Source organism: Triturus cristatus, chromosome 5_1 (assembly GCF_964204655.1).
Source record: "Triturus cristatus chromosome 5_1, aTriCri1.1, whole genome shotgun sequence".
Classification (NCBI taxonomy): Eukaryota; Metazoa; Chordata; class Amphibia; order Caudata; family Salamandridae; genus Triturus; species Triturus cristatus.
In genome coordinates this window covers 953,768,580-953,784,790 of record NC_140587.1, presented here as the reverse complement: position 1 = coordinate 953,784,790, position 16,211 = coordinate 953,768,580, and the positions used below count along the sequence as shown (strand labels likewise).

The 16,211-nt window shown below is 42.6% G+C and overlaps 1 protein-coding gene across 1 annotated transcript in view; it reads left to right on the top strand.

Moving 5' to 3' along the window:
• The window catches only part of CIDEA (cell death inducing DFFA like effector a), a 135,575-nt gene that overhangs the window by 46,671 nt on the left and 72,693 nt on the right, over nucleotides 1–16,211 (top strand). Inside the window, exons 2-3 of the mRNA XM_085606066.1 lie at nucleotides 988–1,135; nucleotides 8,004–8,150. Coding sequence (XP_085462192.1) covers nucleotides 988–1,135; nucleotides 8,004–8,150 — 295 coding nt within the window. The remainder of the gene's footprint in view (nucleotides 1–987; nucleotides 1,136–8,003; nucleotides 8,151–16,211) is intronic.

Below are 16,211 nucleotides of genomic sequence, written 5' to 3'. Positions count from 1 at the left end.
GCCCCCTAAGAGGAGCTTTTTAAATACATGCTTTACTCTTGGTAAATTTACTGGACAGTCTCATTAAAACAACTCATTTCATAATTGGTATATCTTCTGTGAGTAACACTTCTCTCTCTGCATATAGTCCCCAAAGTGTGAAACTACAGCACCCTGCACGTTTGAAACCTTTAAGAATATTTGTATGAACTTTAAAAAAAAAATTGCAACTTTTGGCTCACCATCAAATTGCATAAAATGCATGAAGTTTGCTAGATTTAATTCATTTAGGACATATTGTGGCATTTTACAGATGATTTAAAAAAAGAACTCACTCCCGTTGTTGATTAACATTGGATTAACTTCCCTTTGGGAATTTTGGCAGTGCAATCGGGGGACATTTCCCCTGGAGTGACGCTTTCTTCAAATTCATATTTCCAGTATATGGCAGTTTGTCGAGCCAATAAACTATGATTTGACAATTCTACTGCTGGTCAGTGGTTAGGGACACAGGGTGCATCAGCAGTGGGTACATCATTGATGGCCTCGGGGTTAAAAGGCCCCTGGATTGTAGCTTTGGTTCTTTTTTTGCCTACCAGCCATGAGGTTGCGCTATTCATTCGATATTAAGAACTAAATTACATTGGTGAGTAACTCGATTTCCTCTTTTAGCTTTGCTGATGTCACAGGACTGATATAACAGTGTACTGACAAACTTGCTGAATTTGGTGTTTTCCTTAGACCTCATCCCATACATGGTTATGAAACAGTTCAGTGGTATCTAAGCTAAACTTCTTAAACTCCACCATAGGTATCACTAGTTCATGCATGAGTAATAGGTAGAGAATTCCACCCCACCAAACACCTCCTGAGATTCTTATCCAGGTTGGGAGTGAGATGCACACACTGTTCAAAACCAGCCATAAGAGTCCATCGGAAACATGTGACTGCAAGTCCTATCTTATAGAACATAAAGGAATTGATGCATTGTTTACTTTCTTTTTGTAGATCAGTTGCCTCGGTGGGCTCATTGCTGACCAAACGAGTTTTGTTTCCAGAGCTCCCTTCTCCACAGCGACCGTATCGAGTGTCTAACCGTGATGGCAGCAATCGCAAGGGAATTGTGGCAGGTAGCCTAAAGGAACTCATTAACAAGGTACTGCATAAACAAATGCACAACATTTGTGGTGGTCAAAACAATTTGATGCAGATTTACATAGGCCATCCCTGTTCTTTAGAGGGCCTGTCTCATTGTATTAAAGTGCCCTTTGTGTCTGTGTCCAAGAGACCGTTGGTAGAGGCTGATATGTTACAGTGGTTTCAAATCCTAGAAACTCTGGAGGCATATATAAACAGTGTGAGACTTTGTGTCACAGAATTATTGAGTGCATCTAAACTCCTCGTGAAAATGTGTTTTGAGCAAAAGGTAGGCATAGCACTTTCCATTTTACACACAAGTGTGTTAATCTAAAATGTCATTAGTCTTGTAAAATAAATTGTTGAAGTTTATTTAAATTTTGCTCTGGCGTGGGTGCTGTATTACTCTTGGTTTGAGACCACTACTCAGTTAACACAATGAGTTGCCTAAGCTACCTGCAGCCGTTCTCAGTGGGTTCTAGCCCATTGATGAAAGAGAAAAAGAAACAACGTTTGATACACTCTGTTATTATTTCTTTTTGCGGCACAGTTTGCATGAAAAGTAGTTGTCCCCACCTTCTCCACTTTGGTGTAGCACAATACTGCTCTTACAGGGATGTGTCCTCTTTTTCTCAGTAAGGGCTAGTGTTGTTATGATTTAGGATTGCTTTTTTATGATAAGAGTTAGTTGGATAGTGACTGAAATATAATCTGATACCACAGCAGCAAGGATCCCAGGGTCTAATAGATTTATTATAATGTTGGTAGGTATTACAATGGTACCAGAGAGGGAGAAAACAAAGTGCTTAGGCAATTGGGAAGTTTAGTTCTGCACTTTGGGATATATCAGCTGCTAATAGTCTACCAGTACATTGCCTTTCGTCATCCAGCTGAGCTAATCCATGCGGGTTCAGGCAATTCTAATCTGCACACATAATCAGCGTGCAATCTGGCAATTTCAGATGATTGACGATGCATAGAAATTTCAAGAATCTCTCTTCGAAGCCCTAGGCTAATACGAACGCCAGTTATTTATCTAAAATTTCGCCCAATTTGACCAGCCACCTACCCACTCTGTCCTCCATGACTTTTACTTGGAAGTGGATTTTTTTATGTATTTAGCTACACCTCATTTTTCAAATTTTTGCTGTATGTAGTCTCACGCATACTTCTTTTGTGTTTCACTTTCCTCTCTTTAGGGATACATTTCTTGAGTGTGGGCTGTATGAGACTTTCTTTTAGTTGACTGAAGTGTTTGCACTGGTTCTGCAGCATGAAAGTGTGTAAGATACAACTTATTTGAGCCTCTTTTAAAAAGCTGGAGATGAGACGGTTACTCATGAATCTATGAAGATACAAATGCTGCATAGCTGAAGTTCAATCTAAATAACGTTTTACTCTCTTATCGTTAGATCATTCATTGATTCACATACTTTCATCAAATGTATTGAGCAGTACATTGTAAGGATTGCAGATGGGGACTCATGGTAATGGATCGAATGCTGCAGTGCCGCATGTCGTACAGTTGGCTTGTTTCTGGCGTGCAGGTCTAGCACCAATGCCTAGTAAAAAAGTGGCTGGCTTATTATGTGGGGGGAACTCGCAGATGTCTTGGAGGGGTACTCCTTAGAACATTGCTACTGTAGTAGTCACTCGCCCTGTAGAGTTAGCAATCGTTCTTCTTCAAAATGGGCTGGTTGCTGTCGAATGGCCATAGAGTAATGCAAATAGCGAACAGTCTTTCAGTGCCCCTTTTGGAGATAGGACGTCTTTTGTTAGAATGTATGAGTGTGACAAGGAACTCATGTGTCATTCTGGAGCTTTTAATTTTCACCAAGTAAAATTTCAGACGTCTTTTAATATCCAAAGAATGAAATGCCTTTTCTGCATGGGATTTGCTGCCAAGAATGTTTCCAACCAACTGACGAATTAGATGAAAATCCGTCATAACAACAGTGTTTGGCATCTGAATAACTCTTGAGGGAATCCTAGGCTTTTCTTTTTAAAGGTTAAACCTATATTTCGATATTGGATTGTCAGAAGTAACGCTGTCTTCCAGGTTATGTCTGTAATGTCCTTATGTATTGCTGTGCCATGCGCTTCCACAAATTGCTGCTCAATGTCCACACAGGTGGTGGTTTTGCTATTGATGAATATAAATAAGATAGTCCTTGCTTCAATTCCTTGATGACGTTTTGTAAAAGAAAGAAAGAGGTTGCTTGCCTTCTGTGTCTAGAAATGGCAACTAGGTCAACACCCCTCAAGGACTGTTCCGATTAGGCACAGGGTCAGACTGATTTGCATATGGCCTTGTCTGAACTGGGGTGGCAAAGTGGGCTTAAGAACGGTGATGGATCAAACCCAGATCTGTTGACTGGGTGTGAGTGTTTGATTGGTTCTGATGCTCCGTCCATCACCACCCCCTTTTGTGCCGCTTTGTTTGCCACAAGTTGGCAGGGTATGCTCGGACATTGAGTCCCTTGCTCACTTTGCCACTGGATTCAAGCAAGCCTGGCTGAAGACGGCTGAAATGCCAGAAACCAGTCCTAGGAAACTTGTTTCCGGTCCAGGGAAGGCATGGCTTGGCAGTTTGGGCTGGACTGTTCCCATGAGGCACAGGGTCAGACTGATTTGCATATGGCCATGTCTGAACTGGGGTGGCAAAGTGGGCTAAAGAACGGTGATGGATCAAACCCAGATTTGTTGACTGGGTGTGAGTGTTTGATTGGTTCTGATGCTCAGTCCATCACCACCCCCTTTTGTGCCGCTTTGTTCGCCACAAGTTGGCAGGGTATGCTCGGACATTGAGTCCCTTGCTCACTTTGCCACTGGATTCAAGCAAGCCTGGCTGAAGACGGCTGAAATGCCAGAAACCGGTCCTAGGAAGCTTGTTTCCGGTCCAGGGAAGACATGGCTTGGCAGTTCGGGCTGGACTGGTCCCATGAGGCACAGGGTCAGACTGATTTGCATATGGCCATGTCTGAACTGGGGTGGCAAAGTGGGCTAAAGAACGGTGATGGATCAAACCCAGATCTGTTGACTTGGTGTGAGTGTTTGATTGGTTCTGATGCTCCGTCCATCACCACCCCCTTTTGTGCCGTTCTTGAACAAAAAACGTAGTAAAGCTATATCCAAAAAAGTAACCAATTTAGACATAAAATTAAAGATAATGGCAGTCGTTCAAACTATGCTCAATATAGTTCATAGGGGGAAAGAACAGTGAATAAAGAACAGCAGGCTTAATGTTGCGGAGAAGCAAAAGGAGTGAGGCAGAAAGTTTAGGAGTTAAAGCATAAGGGAGTGGGTTTTAGTAAATGTGAATAAGGGGAGAAACTCAAGGTGCAGTTACCTCATGTAGGAAGGAGCCATGAGTTACATGAATAGCCTGGGTGGAGGTAAAGTGGGATACAAGGCAGGGAGAAAATAAGGAATGGGATGGGCGGAGCATGGAGTTCAAGCGGAAGATATGGAGGGTTGTTAAAGAAGACTGAAGTACAACAAACAATTAGGCTTATTATAATGAATGGAGAGCTTCAAGTGAGCGATCGAGAGTAAGATGGGGGTTAAGGTTTTAAGCTTAGAGAAATGGCAGAAGTGAAGTATAATGTGAAGACAGGCCAAGATGAAGATTAGGGGGCTAGTTCTGTGGAGTCAGCTGATATTAAGGGGAGCTGAAGGAGTTATGGATAGTAAGAGAGTAAGTTTCAGATCAATAAAAGAGATTAACTTAGATTTTAAGCAAACTCATTTTTAGTCCTTTGTAAAATTGTTGGAGATTTTTAGAGCATCTTTGATCAACTGTTACTGAGTTCCATATGGCTGGATCTGTACCGGAGAAGGACTGTGTCACAACTGTGCAGGAACTGCATCTATTGGATTCTAGACTAGGCTTATTGATATCCATCACACCAACAGCATAGATTAACTCAAGCAATCCACTTTTTTGTTAACTTCAGTGTGAAACCCTAAATGCGACGAGTATGCCCAGGCGTGGATCCTGTGCACACTGTGCTGCTGAAGCCAACCTGCAGTCGACTGCAGAGTCGTGACTAGGGCAAAACCGTTCTTGGCTTGCTTGTGTTCTGATTCAGAGAGGACCAAAACTGATTTGCATATTGCTTGGTCAAATCTGATGTATCATAGGCAAAAAAATGATCATAATTACCAGTGGCTGAGATTAATTAATGCATTCCAACCATCACTCTTTTGTTTCCTTTTGAGCGTATCAACTCTGCTCAAGTTCATGATGCGAACAGAGATTTTATGAGATGCTTTTAGGTAGTCAAGGGATTGATTGTGAATGACCTTGTATGCGAGTCAAGCTAGCTTTAACTTTGTTCTGGTTTCTTCCAGCGAAGATCTTTGAGTTCAGAAGAGAAGCACTCAAACCTTTTCGTTCAAAATAGCATCTTAGCCATCACAGTGTAGAGTGGTTTTCATTGGGTTTAATATGGCTTTAATTTTAAGCTTGGCATGTCTCATTGTAGGGTGGAGCGAGATGGAACAGTAGCCTCCACAGCACAACTAATTACTAAGCACCATCAGCTGGTGATCGAGGTGCTCTCATTCTCAAATATATCCAGCAGAATCGATTTCCCCTTCTAATGGAAACGTGAAACAATATAACCTCTCACAGGATTTTTGCACAGTCCACCAGACTGGAAGGTGATGGCTAGGTGGGATTTAAATCTCATGCTTTCTCAAAGTATGCACAAGGCAATCAAACCTTTTGGATTTTCTTGAGTTGGAGCACCTTTCATGGAAAATAAAAGACCTGAGTATCTTTTTATCTGGGAAGAGGAAGTAACTCTCCTTTAGAGAGCTTAACATGAAGGCTTACCTGAAAGCCTGAGTCCCTGGAACAGTGTGGAGCACTTAAGCCCTCCCTCTGGAATGGAGCTTTCAAGATGTAACTGGACTGATGGAGATGCAATGAGTGATAGCTGCATACCGTCCTTCCAAGACATGTTTTTTAATCAATACATAGTTTCCCCGGTGAACTTTTTCTGCAATCTGTGTCTTCGTCACAGACCTTTTATAGCAAAAATAATTATTTGTGGGGATTGGAATAATAAGAGAGTGAGTTGTATTATAGGAGGAAAGAGGAGTGAAGCTGCATGAAGTACACAACTTTCAGGAGGGACGGGGATGGAGAGGTCTGTCACGGAGTTTGTCAGAAAGGTTCGTAAGCAGAGAAAACAAGGGGAGTTTGGAAGAGAGCTGTCCATCTCCCAAACATGACAAACACAAGGAGATAATGGAGGAGTGCTGAAACTTTTCAGACATTCCCCTCCAGTCACAGAGCTGGGTTGAGTACATCATCATTCTTTAGCTCACTTCGCCACCCCAGTTCAAAAATATGGAAAGCCAGATGGATACTGGTAATCCAAAGGCTGCGAGTACAACGTGGGTGTCGTTTTAACCCAAGTTGTCCCAAGAAAGGAGATGGTTGTTGTGTAATTGGGTGAAACAGACCTGAAACATTTGTTATTCAGAAGGGTATACACCTGTCTGGGTTTGTCAACCTTGTGAGTGTTATTCATGGTGCAAAAACAACAGTTGATGGACAGAATGCAGAACAATGTCATACATTCACCCCAGTACAGAGATCTGGGCCTAAATCCATAGTTTTTTTGCTCACCATGCCGTTCCAGTTTATAACCAGCCATATGCAAATCAGTCTTGACCCTGTGCCTCATGGGAACAGTCCAGTCCGAACTGTCAAGCCAGGACCTCCCTGGACTGGAAACAAGCATCCTAGGACCGGTTTCGGGGTTTCGCCCCTCTTCAGCCAGGATAGCTTGATTCCAGTGGCATGGAGAGCACGGGACCCATGTCTGGGCATACCCTTCCCATTCGGGGTGACAAATGCAAAAACAACAGTTGATGGACAGAATGCAGAACAATGTCATAGATTCACCCCAATACAGAGATCTGGGTCTAAATCCATCGTTTTTTTGCTCACCATGCCGTTCCAGTTTGAAACCAGCCATATGCAAATCAGTCTTGACCCTGTGCCTCATGGGAACAGTCCAGTCCGAACTACCAAGCCAGGACCTCCCTGGACTGGAAACAAGCATCCTAGGACCGGTTTCAGGGTTTCAACACTCCGTCCATCATCCCCTTTGGTTTTGCTTTGTTATTCATGGTGGACAATACTAAGTAAGAAGCTGGTGCTGCTATGTTTATCCTCTTTACATGTTGTATTGTTCTCAAGAGGAAAGTGACACATGTGTAAAATATCTCCAAGTAGAACTTTTTTGTTTTTAAGCTTGGACAGTTTGCCTTATAGAAGTTTCATTATATATGTGGCTCGCATTAGTTATCATTTTCTTACAGGGACGTGAGCTGGCTAAAGTCCAGGTTTTACTTATGCTGAGTGGTATGCATGAATAGGCTATTCCTACTTTGCAAGCCCAAATATATGATCTTTCATCCCTGAATGTGCATCTAGAATCCCTAGACCGCATTCCTACGTTATTGTATCAAATATTTTCTGAGAAATAATCTCTCCAAGAGTTTGGGGTTAGCCACTGTTGTATCTGTAAATGTTTGGAGCGCGGTTTACTTTGGAGTCTTTTTTTACGTGCATCGTTGTAGCTATACTTTTCCTAAAGGTCTACAGCAATTAACCCACTACAACTTTATCTAGGCTATCTCCTTCTCCACCCATAAGGATTTAATGTTTGTTGTGCCTGTTGCTAAATTGTTTCTGTTTGGATACATTTTCTCCTGGGCTGGTGATGTGATCCATTATAACCGAATTTTATGAGTTGGAATGATAATGTCATGGATTGTGTGCTCCTTTTCTCCCTTTGCTTCATAAGAGTTGCTACAAAACCTTTTTCTAGATACGGAAACTAACAAGTGCCTCCTTCTGCTTGCAGGCCATAGAAACATTGCTGATTACATCCAGTCTAGTTACAATAGTGCTGGAAGAGGATGGCACTGTGGTGGATACAGAGGAATTCTTCCAGTCACTAGAGGATAATACACACTTCCTGATCTTAGAAGATGGCTACAAGTGGACACAAGTAAACCTTATTTTACTTACTGTTGATTATAGAAATCTTTTTTCTTTGTTTTTACAGAATCTTTTTATCAGCATTTTGAAAGCAGTTCCTAAAACAAGGTCAGCAGACCCCCAGGATTAAAAAACAAGTACTTATTAGCCAGATTTGCATGAGGACCTGAGTGCACGTTCTTTGTTCCTAATGCAAAGTAAGAAACAGTCTAGAAGAGCTGGTGGTACCCCTTAGAAGGTGAGAGGTGGAAATATCGAACAAAGCCCGGTGCAGAAAGAGCAAAGTCTGGGGCAGAAAAGTTACCCCTTAATGTCACATCAAAAGTGTAACCAATTCATATCATGGGACTCTGTCTCATAATGAAAAGCCATACATGCCCTTCAGGCTCCGCCGCATCCAATTGCTTAAACAAAGAGTCTCTCCTATAAACCACCTCTGTCAACTTTGCTGGAAATAAAATACTGATGTGGACTTCCCATTTCACTAAACGACTTTCACAATTTCGGCACCTTTGTTTTCCTTTTCCCTATCCTACAAGGTCATGTTGAGGAAATCCAAGATACTCTGGCATTTAACGTCCTTTTTAGAAAACTGTTGCACATCATCCCACTCAAGGATTCATCTGGCAGATTGGTATGAACGGTACCCAGGCCCATCTCTGTTCTTGTTAGCCCTTTTATTAGTAGTTGAAATGCTTTATGCTTTTTGATGGGCACTCAGCCTGCAGATGTTCTTTGAGACTTTCACACCTCTTAATAGCGGGCTCACCAGTCAGTTTAAGGTTGGCAGCTTGCTTTGTGTTCAAGTTTCTCCAGTCTATCTTATGTTTTTAGCACAAGGTCACAGTGCACGTTTGAAATTTTGAGGCCTTGGCATAGGTATCCTATACTTTTTGCATGAATTGCGCCAATACTTCAGATTTTGTCTCCACCATGTGTAATTATGTTTCAGTCATGAAATTATTGCAACAATTTATTGCAACAACTTATTTATTCTACCCCATTTATTTTGAACTGCTTCTACATTAAGAGCATCAGAAATCTCCTCCTGCCCCCCCCCCCCGTTGTCAAGGCAGTATTCTCTTCATCCTTGTCTGAATCACTAATCCCTGCCCCACCACTTGAGTCTGGGATTGAGAAATTAGCTCTCCACAAGCCCTGCTCTTCCTCTCAGAAGCCTTCTTGGAAACAGAGCGATCTGTGACTTCATTCCTTTACCAAAATCCTTCCATGCTGTAATCTTCTTCAGTCATATGGTTGAAGAGAATGCCTTCAGGTTCCCTGTACCATATGTCCATTAATGGACTAAAGTTTCATGGCTGTGAAGCAAACAATGCCACTGGTCTGGACCACATCATAAGGAGTGTTTGGCCTGCACCCTCTCACCACAGTGAGGGAGGGAACTTGTGACCAAGGTTCCATGCCCATCACTTCAGCTTCTGAGCACAATGCCAGTTCTGAACAGTTTTACCACAGCCATCAGATCAGTTGCACCATTTTCCTTTAGAGGGCTATCACCACCGTCCAGGTATTTGCACCATGGGATCTCATGCTCATTTAAACACCTCTCCACAGGCTTCACAGCATGGGGTGGAAACTTATCAAGGTGATGGGGAATTGCGCCTCAGCAGGCAGTGATTTCAGCTCTCTGAGGCAAGCGTTTGGACAACTGTAGGTTTCTGCTCACCCTTCATATCCTTCACTCTCAGGCTCTCGCCAGACCCTGTAAAACTGGCGAACAAAGCTTCAGCATTGTGAGTTTAGTGTGAAATCACCACCCCTCAGCTCACACAGCTTTGCCCCCAAATAAGCTAGTCTGAGTGATATCATAAGTTATCTGCTCAAAGTTAGAGGTTTTTCATGGTGATTCCCTGACCAGTGCTGTCCTGTTACAGGTGATGTGTTTGGTTGGTCATCTGTCACAGGGCTGAGCTTTTTCCCCTACATCATTTTCTTTGTAAATGTATCGATATTGTCTTGGCCATCATTTCCTGTTGTAGCACTGATCAACACTCTGTTGTCCCACCTCTCTTTGGTTTCTGTCTGGACACCTTGTATTTTGCTACACAAGATGGTGGCTTCCTTGCAGGCGTACTTCTCCATCCTGAGCATGACAAACTTTCTTCCACTTAGTTTAGGGCTCGATTTTCTCTGATACTGGGGTTATTTTTTGGATCAAGGTGGAAGAATATCTATCCCTTCTGATGCCGACATGTTTCCTCTGAGCACAGTGAAACATACCCTTGACCCGTTTTTTAGGTCTTACCTAGGCAGCGCTTGCGCTGTCTTCGAGACATGTTGTATTCAGGATATGGACATTAAGCAACACCCATCTTTCTAATTGGCTCCTTTTAATGTCCTTTGTAAATGGCTGTTTTTCATTGGTTAATCTGGTCACTGGTCACTTTTTCTGCATAAGCAAAAGACCTTTAGCGATCGCTTCAGCTTTTCAGCCAAAAACGTGCATGCGATCCATTGCCTTCAATGGCAACGCGTGCACGTCTGGAGATTCACTTGCGGGAGCTAGCGGCTGCCACCATATGTTATCAATTATCATGGTGCCAGCTGCTCGCTCCCGCAAGTGAATCACGCAAGCCCCCTCCTCCTCTCTCTCTCCGCCCCCCCCCCCGCTGCCGCGCGAGCCTTGCGCGCTTGTGCTTGTTTTAACTTAAGTGGGGGTGTTGGATACAAAGCAAGTGCTGGCAGAAGGCATCACCCATTACATGGGTCACTTGCCAGCTATGTGGCACCTGTTTCCGCACACACCCACACCGGGTAGTGCGAACAGGCCCTCTGATAAGCCTTACTAATAAAGCCCCGCACTGGAGGTTGCACTTGCAGTGGTTGCAATGTCCCATGCGGAGGTGACGGCCCGAGTTCCCAAAGGCGCTCTGGACGCTGAACACGGCCCCTTTGTGCACGCCTTCCATAGCACGCTCCCTCTTTGGAGTTGCTAACAATAATCCGAGTGTTCCTGCTCGTAAACCAGCGTCAGGAGAGTGTTTGGCACGAGCGTGAGATTTGAAATTCCCCGGGGTTTTGAAGTCACACTGCAGATGCGAGTGGCTCGCCCCGAGCTTGCGCTCTTGTTGTGAGGGTGTTCGTTCACGCACTTGCCGAAGAAACCGATTCGCAGAAGGAATACAATCTGTTGCTATCGCAATGTACTGGCTGAATCTCTGAACATTGCCGGCGGGGCTGCGATGTCTCTTAGAAGACGGGACATTCTTGGCATGCTGAATGCTGCTTACAGACAGAAATTAAGGGTAGCTAGTGGTAGCTGGTGCTACCCCTCGCACGGCCCTTGTTAGGCCTAGGCCGTGAAAGCAGTGGCAGGAATGAAAGGTTCTCATAATATAATTCCACTCCTTGCACTTATGTCTTAACCTCATCCATTAGCAGCAGATAAAAGATGAGCGAGGGGCTTAAGATAGGACATGGGTGCGATGGGGCGATTTCATTGGATGTCAAAGGGTGTGCTGTATCACCTCTGCTACCCCAGGCATTGTGGTTAATCAGCATCCACATTTCTGACAGGATTACATACTGCAGAGAGAGCACTGGAAATAATGGGGAATGTGCGCCCAACATCCTGGCATAAGCCATTGTTTAATAAGTGAAATTATTCTTGATAGATTGTTGTTTCTCAAATGGAGTAATCATACCACGCTCCTCCCAGACTTAACATATCTGTTTCACTTTGTCCCTGAAAGATTACATAGCACCGACGAGTTAAACAAGCATTGGCATAGCCAAGAGGTCTCGCCTATGGGACCTTATAAGTGTTTAGTTATCCAGCACAATATCCTTGGTGCAACAACATCAACTGTTGCATGGCTAAACACTTATAAGGTCCCAAAGGCGAGACCTATTGGCTATGTCAATGCTTGTTTACTTTTGTAACCACTCATGAGGACTGCCTCTCTTACATGTGGTGTTACTCATCATGTTATTTCTTATAGTCTGAGCACCCTTTTTTCGTTAAACACTCGCTCCTATAAAACTGTTCCCATTATTTCCCTGCCTATAGACTTGCTCCAGCGGTGCACTGTTAAGGCAGACACTGTTACTGCTGTGTGTATGGACTTGTGATGAAGTTACGTTCATAATTAGTAGCGGCTGCTCGGATACTAACATTGCCTGATTAGCACTGATCTCGCAGAGTACAGCCAACAGCTCCTCTCGTTTCCACACCAGAAAGGAAACTGGGCATATTTCTTCCGCAGCCATCTCTCTTTGGGAGAAAAGTATTTGGACAAGATAAGATAGTATCTCATTTTGTGCAGCCAGAGCTCTAAATTTGCACTCCTCTCACCGTAGGAATGATGTCTAGGTATCTGGTACAAAGACAGCTATGTGCCTTGTTACTATAGCAATCCTGTTCTTTTGTGAATTTTTTAAATGTATTGTAACCTAGATATAACACTTATGTCCTTGATAGTTTCTCGGCTGCTCTCGTTTTCAGTGTTTGGAAGACACCCTCTGGAGTGCATGATTGGAAATGGTGTTGCTTGTAGTAAGACTTGTATAGGAGGTGTGTGAGGTTTGGAAAAGTGCTTTAAAAATGGTACAACAGCAGCGTTGCACATAAGCATGAGAGAATCTTGCTCATCACTGACTCAGCACCCTGAAAGCTACAGGGCAGCACAATATGCTGCATTACTAAATACTTATAAGGTCCCAGAGGCAGGACCGATTGCATGATGATATGCATTTCAATAGGTCTTGTGTTAGTGAAACTTTTAGCTATTGGTGTTGCAAATGCTAATGGTTATTATTTTGTAATTGGGTTAAAAAATATCTCAGCAGTAGCATAAATAATAAAGTCCACGATTCCTAATTGTCACGACCAACAGAAAAAAAGGAAGTCAAACTGCCCAGTGAGCACACCCCTCACTGGAAGGAAGATCTTCAGGACCCGCTGTGGAGGTCGTCTAGAGGTAATGAGTTGCTTACGAGCAAAGAGATCCTTTCAGCCCACATGTCCAAAGTCTCCAAAGTAACTAAAGTAATCTACCACCGACCTTGAGCTGCAGAGATACTATTCTGCTGTTAGGTCAATACCACCTCATACAATCACACTGTGCTGCCCTGCTCCTCATTATGCAATATGTATCCTGACCAGGAATCGTGTATATTGATTGATCTAGCATGTGCTCTTTTCTGCTCTGCCTGATTTTTGACTGAGTGAATTGACCACCAACAGAATATTCTACTCTGCTGGAGATGCTGTCCATCAAAAGTATTTCTCCTTTTAGCTTTGACGTCTACTGTCTCTCTGCCATGACATGACTAATGGCTGGAGGCATTTATTGATAATATAACTCTAATTTGCATATTATCACTATTAGTATTAGCTAAGTAACTAACAAACCTGCCACGGGAACAAGACCAATCATTCACTCAAAATGTAAAACTGTTAAAATATAGGAAAAAATATATATAGTCTATCTGGCTACGTGCGCTGACCAGATTAAGAGAGAATGAAATATTGTTGACTGCAGCAGCCTTGGAGACAAATAATGACTTATGCCAATAGCTGTTTTCTCATAATACTCAACCTTTTACAAGGTTTTATACATAGATGTAGTAAATTGTGCGACAGATTGACACTATTCCCCTTTAAGTCTGATGATAAAAGCCCTACCACATGTACAGATTTTAAATTGAATATGTGTCATGCAAAGCCAATTCCTGATTTCTTCAAGAATATCTGAGCACATACAGAGTATATTAGTGATGGATGACAGTCTATTATTTTACAAAGTCTGCATACACTTGAAATGGGATGTTCCTTCCATTGTGGCGCAAAGTCAAAAGTGGAACTAGGCCAGAGCGGAAGCAAACTTGCTTATATTTCAGTCTTACAGGAAAACACTTCTATAAATATGAGTTTCTGCTTATGATACTGCCGGGCATGGTTCCTTTTGTTAAATTTTGAAATATCATCATTAAAGGAGATAGTTTGACGCTACCATTCACTTTCTTTTTAAACTCAGTGGAAGTGGACCCCATGTCTCTTCATTATGTTTCAGGTTGGCATTGCTGCGACTACTTATTTTCTCAAAGGACTCCTCTTCTGGTAATCGACTATGGTTAGTTCCTTCCATGGGTATGATTTTGGTGTCCCGACCTGACCCACTTGAATGTGATGTACAATTTTTAAAAGTAATTTCAGATGAATTTATTGTTAAATAAACCAAATTCCAGCCTTACTTTATTTTGCAAGGTGGATCCAGATGTTCTAAACGGGGCTCTCAGGGACAGATGTAGAAACACGTTTTACAGTCACAAACTCTGCGATTTGTAAAACCTTATGCTTTGTGACACTTAAAGTGGTTTTTAGAATATACAAAGCCCTTGTACTCATCAGATAATTCTTTCTAACTGGCAAAAAAGGGCTTTTAAATTAATTTCTGAATGACAAATAGAAGGGACTGTGAAACTGGCGCTCCTCATACTTCTGATTTGGAGAGGACAGCACTTGCAGTTGAAAACCTTTGAGCTGTTGACCACTGAGTTGGGGTGATAACGGATTCTTAAACAGACACCTTTCTCTTTCTGAGTCTAATCGGCAAACTCAAGGCTGGGTGGGTGGTAGGCACTGGTATTCTGCGGACCACTGTCTGCTCCCCCTGATGTTTTCTCAAAAGGGATCTTTTTTTTTTTAAACGCCACCAATTGCTTAAAAGGAAAATGGGCTGCATTTAAATAAAAAACAAGTGATTATAACCAATCACAAGGTTGCAAGAGCAGTATTGCATGGTTAGTATTTGTTAAGCATGTGATTCTGCATTTTACCCTCCCCATCTAAGTTCGATTTTAGGGATGCTAAGTGATGAGCCTGGTCGCCACCTTCCTCCAAACCAAATGCCCAAATACCTCTCAACCTTATTTGTGTTAGGGGCAACAAACCAATCCCTCAACTTTCCTTGTCCAAAATAACACTATTGTGTTTTCCTACTTTATAAAGAAAAATATAACTGGCCTTACAGTATTAGTTTACAAGCCTTTTTATCTGCACACTAGCTGGAATTATTCTTTCTAGCTGTGTGTAGATATGATTTATGCATTGAGACTAAGAACTGCAGCCCCAAATGGGTGTTCCCATGATAGGACATCTTATAGAGATTGCTCTCCCTCCTTCAAATTCCTGCACTACAAAACCATATCCCCCTCGATTACCATACCACTGTAGCTAAGGTAATAATTCGCTGGTTTATCTCTCATGTTTATGTTTGTCTTTTGCTTCCTTTCCTACTATTCCTTTGACTCCTTTTCCTGTTTTTTTCCCCTTTTCTCCCCTTTTTTCCTTCACTTACCACTACTTTGCTGTAACCTATTTCCACTGCCCCTCACACTTTAACTGTCGTCCAAATATTCCCACTGTCCCCTCACTTTAACCTTTGTCTTAACCTATGTTTCTATGACGTCTCTGTACTCAATCTGCCTTGAAAAAGCCCCCGGCCTTTTGGCCAAACATGCGAAACACGTGTCGGCTGTCTTTTGTTCTATGCGTGAAAAAACCAGCCAATGAATTTTGGAAATGATTCCACCTACGAGACAATCACTAAGAAGGCACAGTCCTCCGCCAACTACCTAAACACTGTAGCTAAGGTGTTGTTTTTGTTTCTAATTCACAAATCTAACGTTGGAGTAGGGATGAATTCTTTGTGCTGACCCTATTGGTTCAGACCAGTCTTCCTGTAGCCCTGAAGGAAGCATCTCTTTCACAAAGGGTGTAGGTGAGGGCAAGGCCTGAGGGACAAAGATGCTCTCAGTGCCTATCCCACCAGATTTGATCCCCCCTCCAAAAAAGATGCTCCCATCCTAAGTGTTTGTCCTCAAATGCCATTCTTTCTTGAGAAAACAGGCTCAGTGAACCAGGAAAAGTGTGCACCTTTGTCCTGACTTCGCATCTACTACCAATTCCCACTCATATCTTTTTTCACTGCTTTTTCCCCGTATTGACTACATAAAAATATTAAAAATAATGAAAGTAATATAAATAAGAGAAAAAAATAAAATAGTATGCCTTGCATTGAACCCACTACAATTCTGCTCCTCCTTG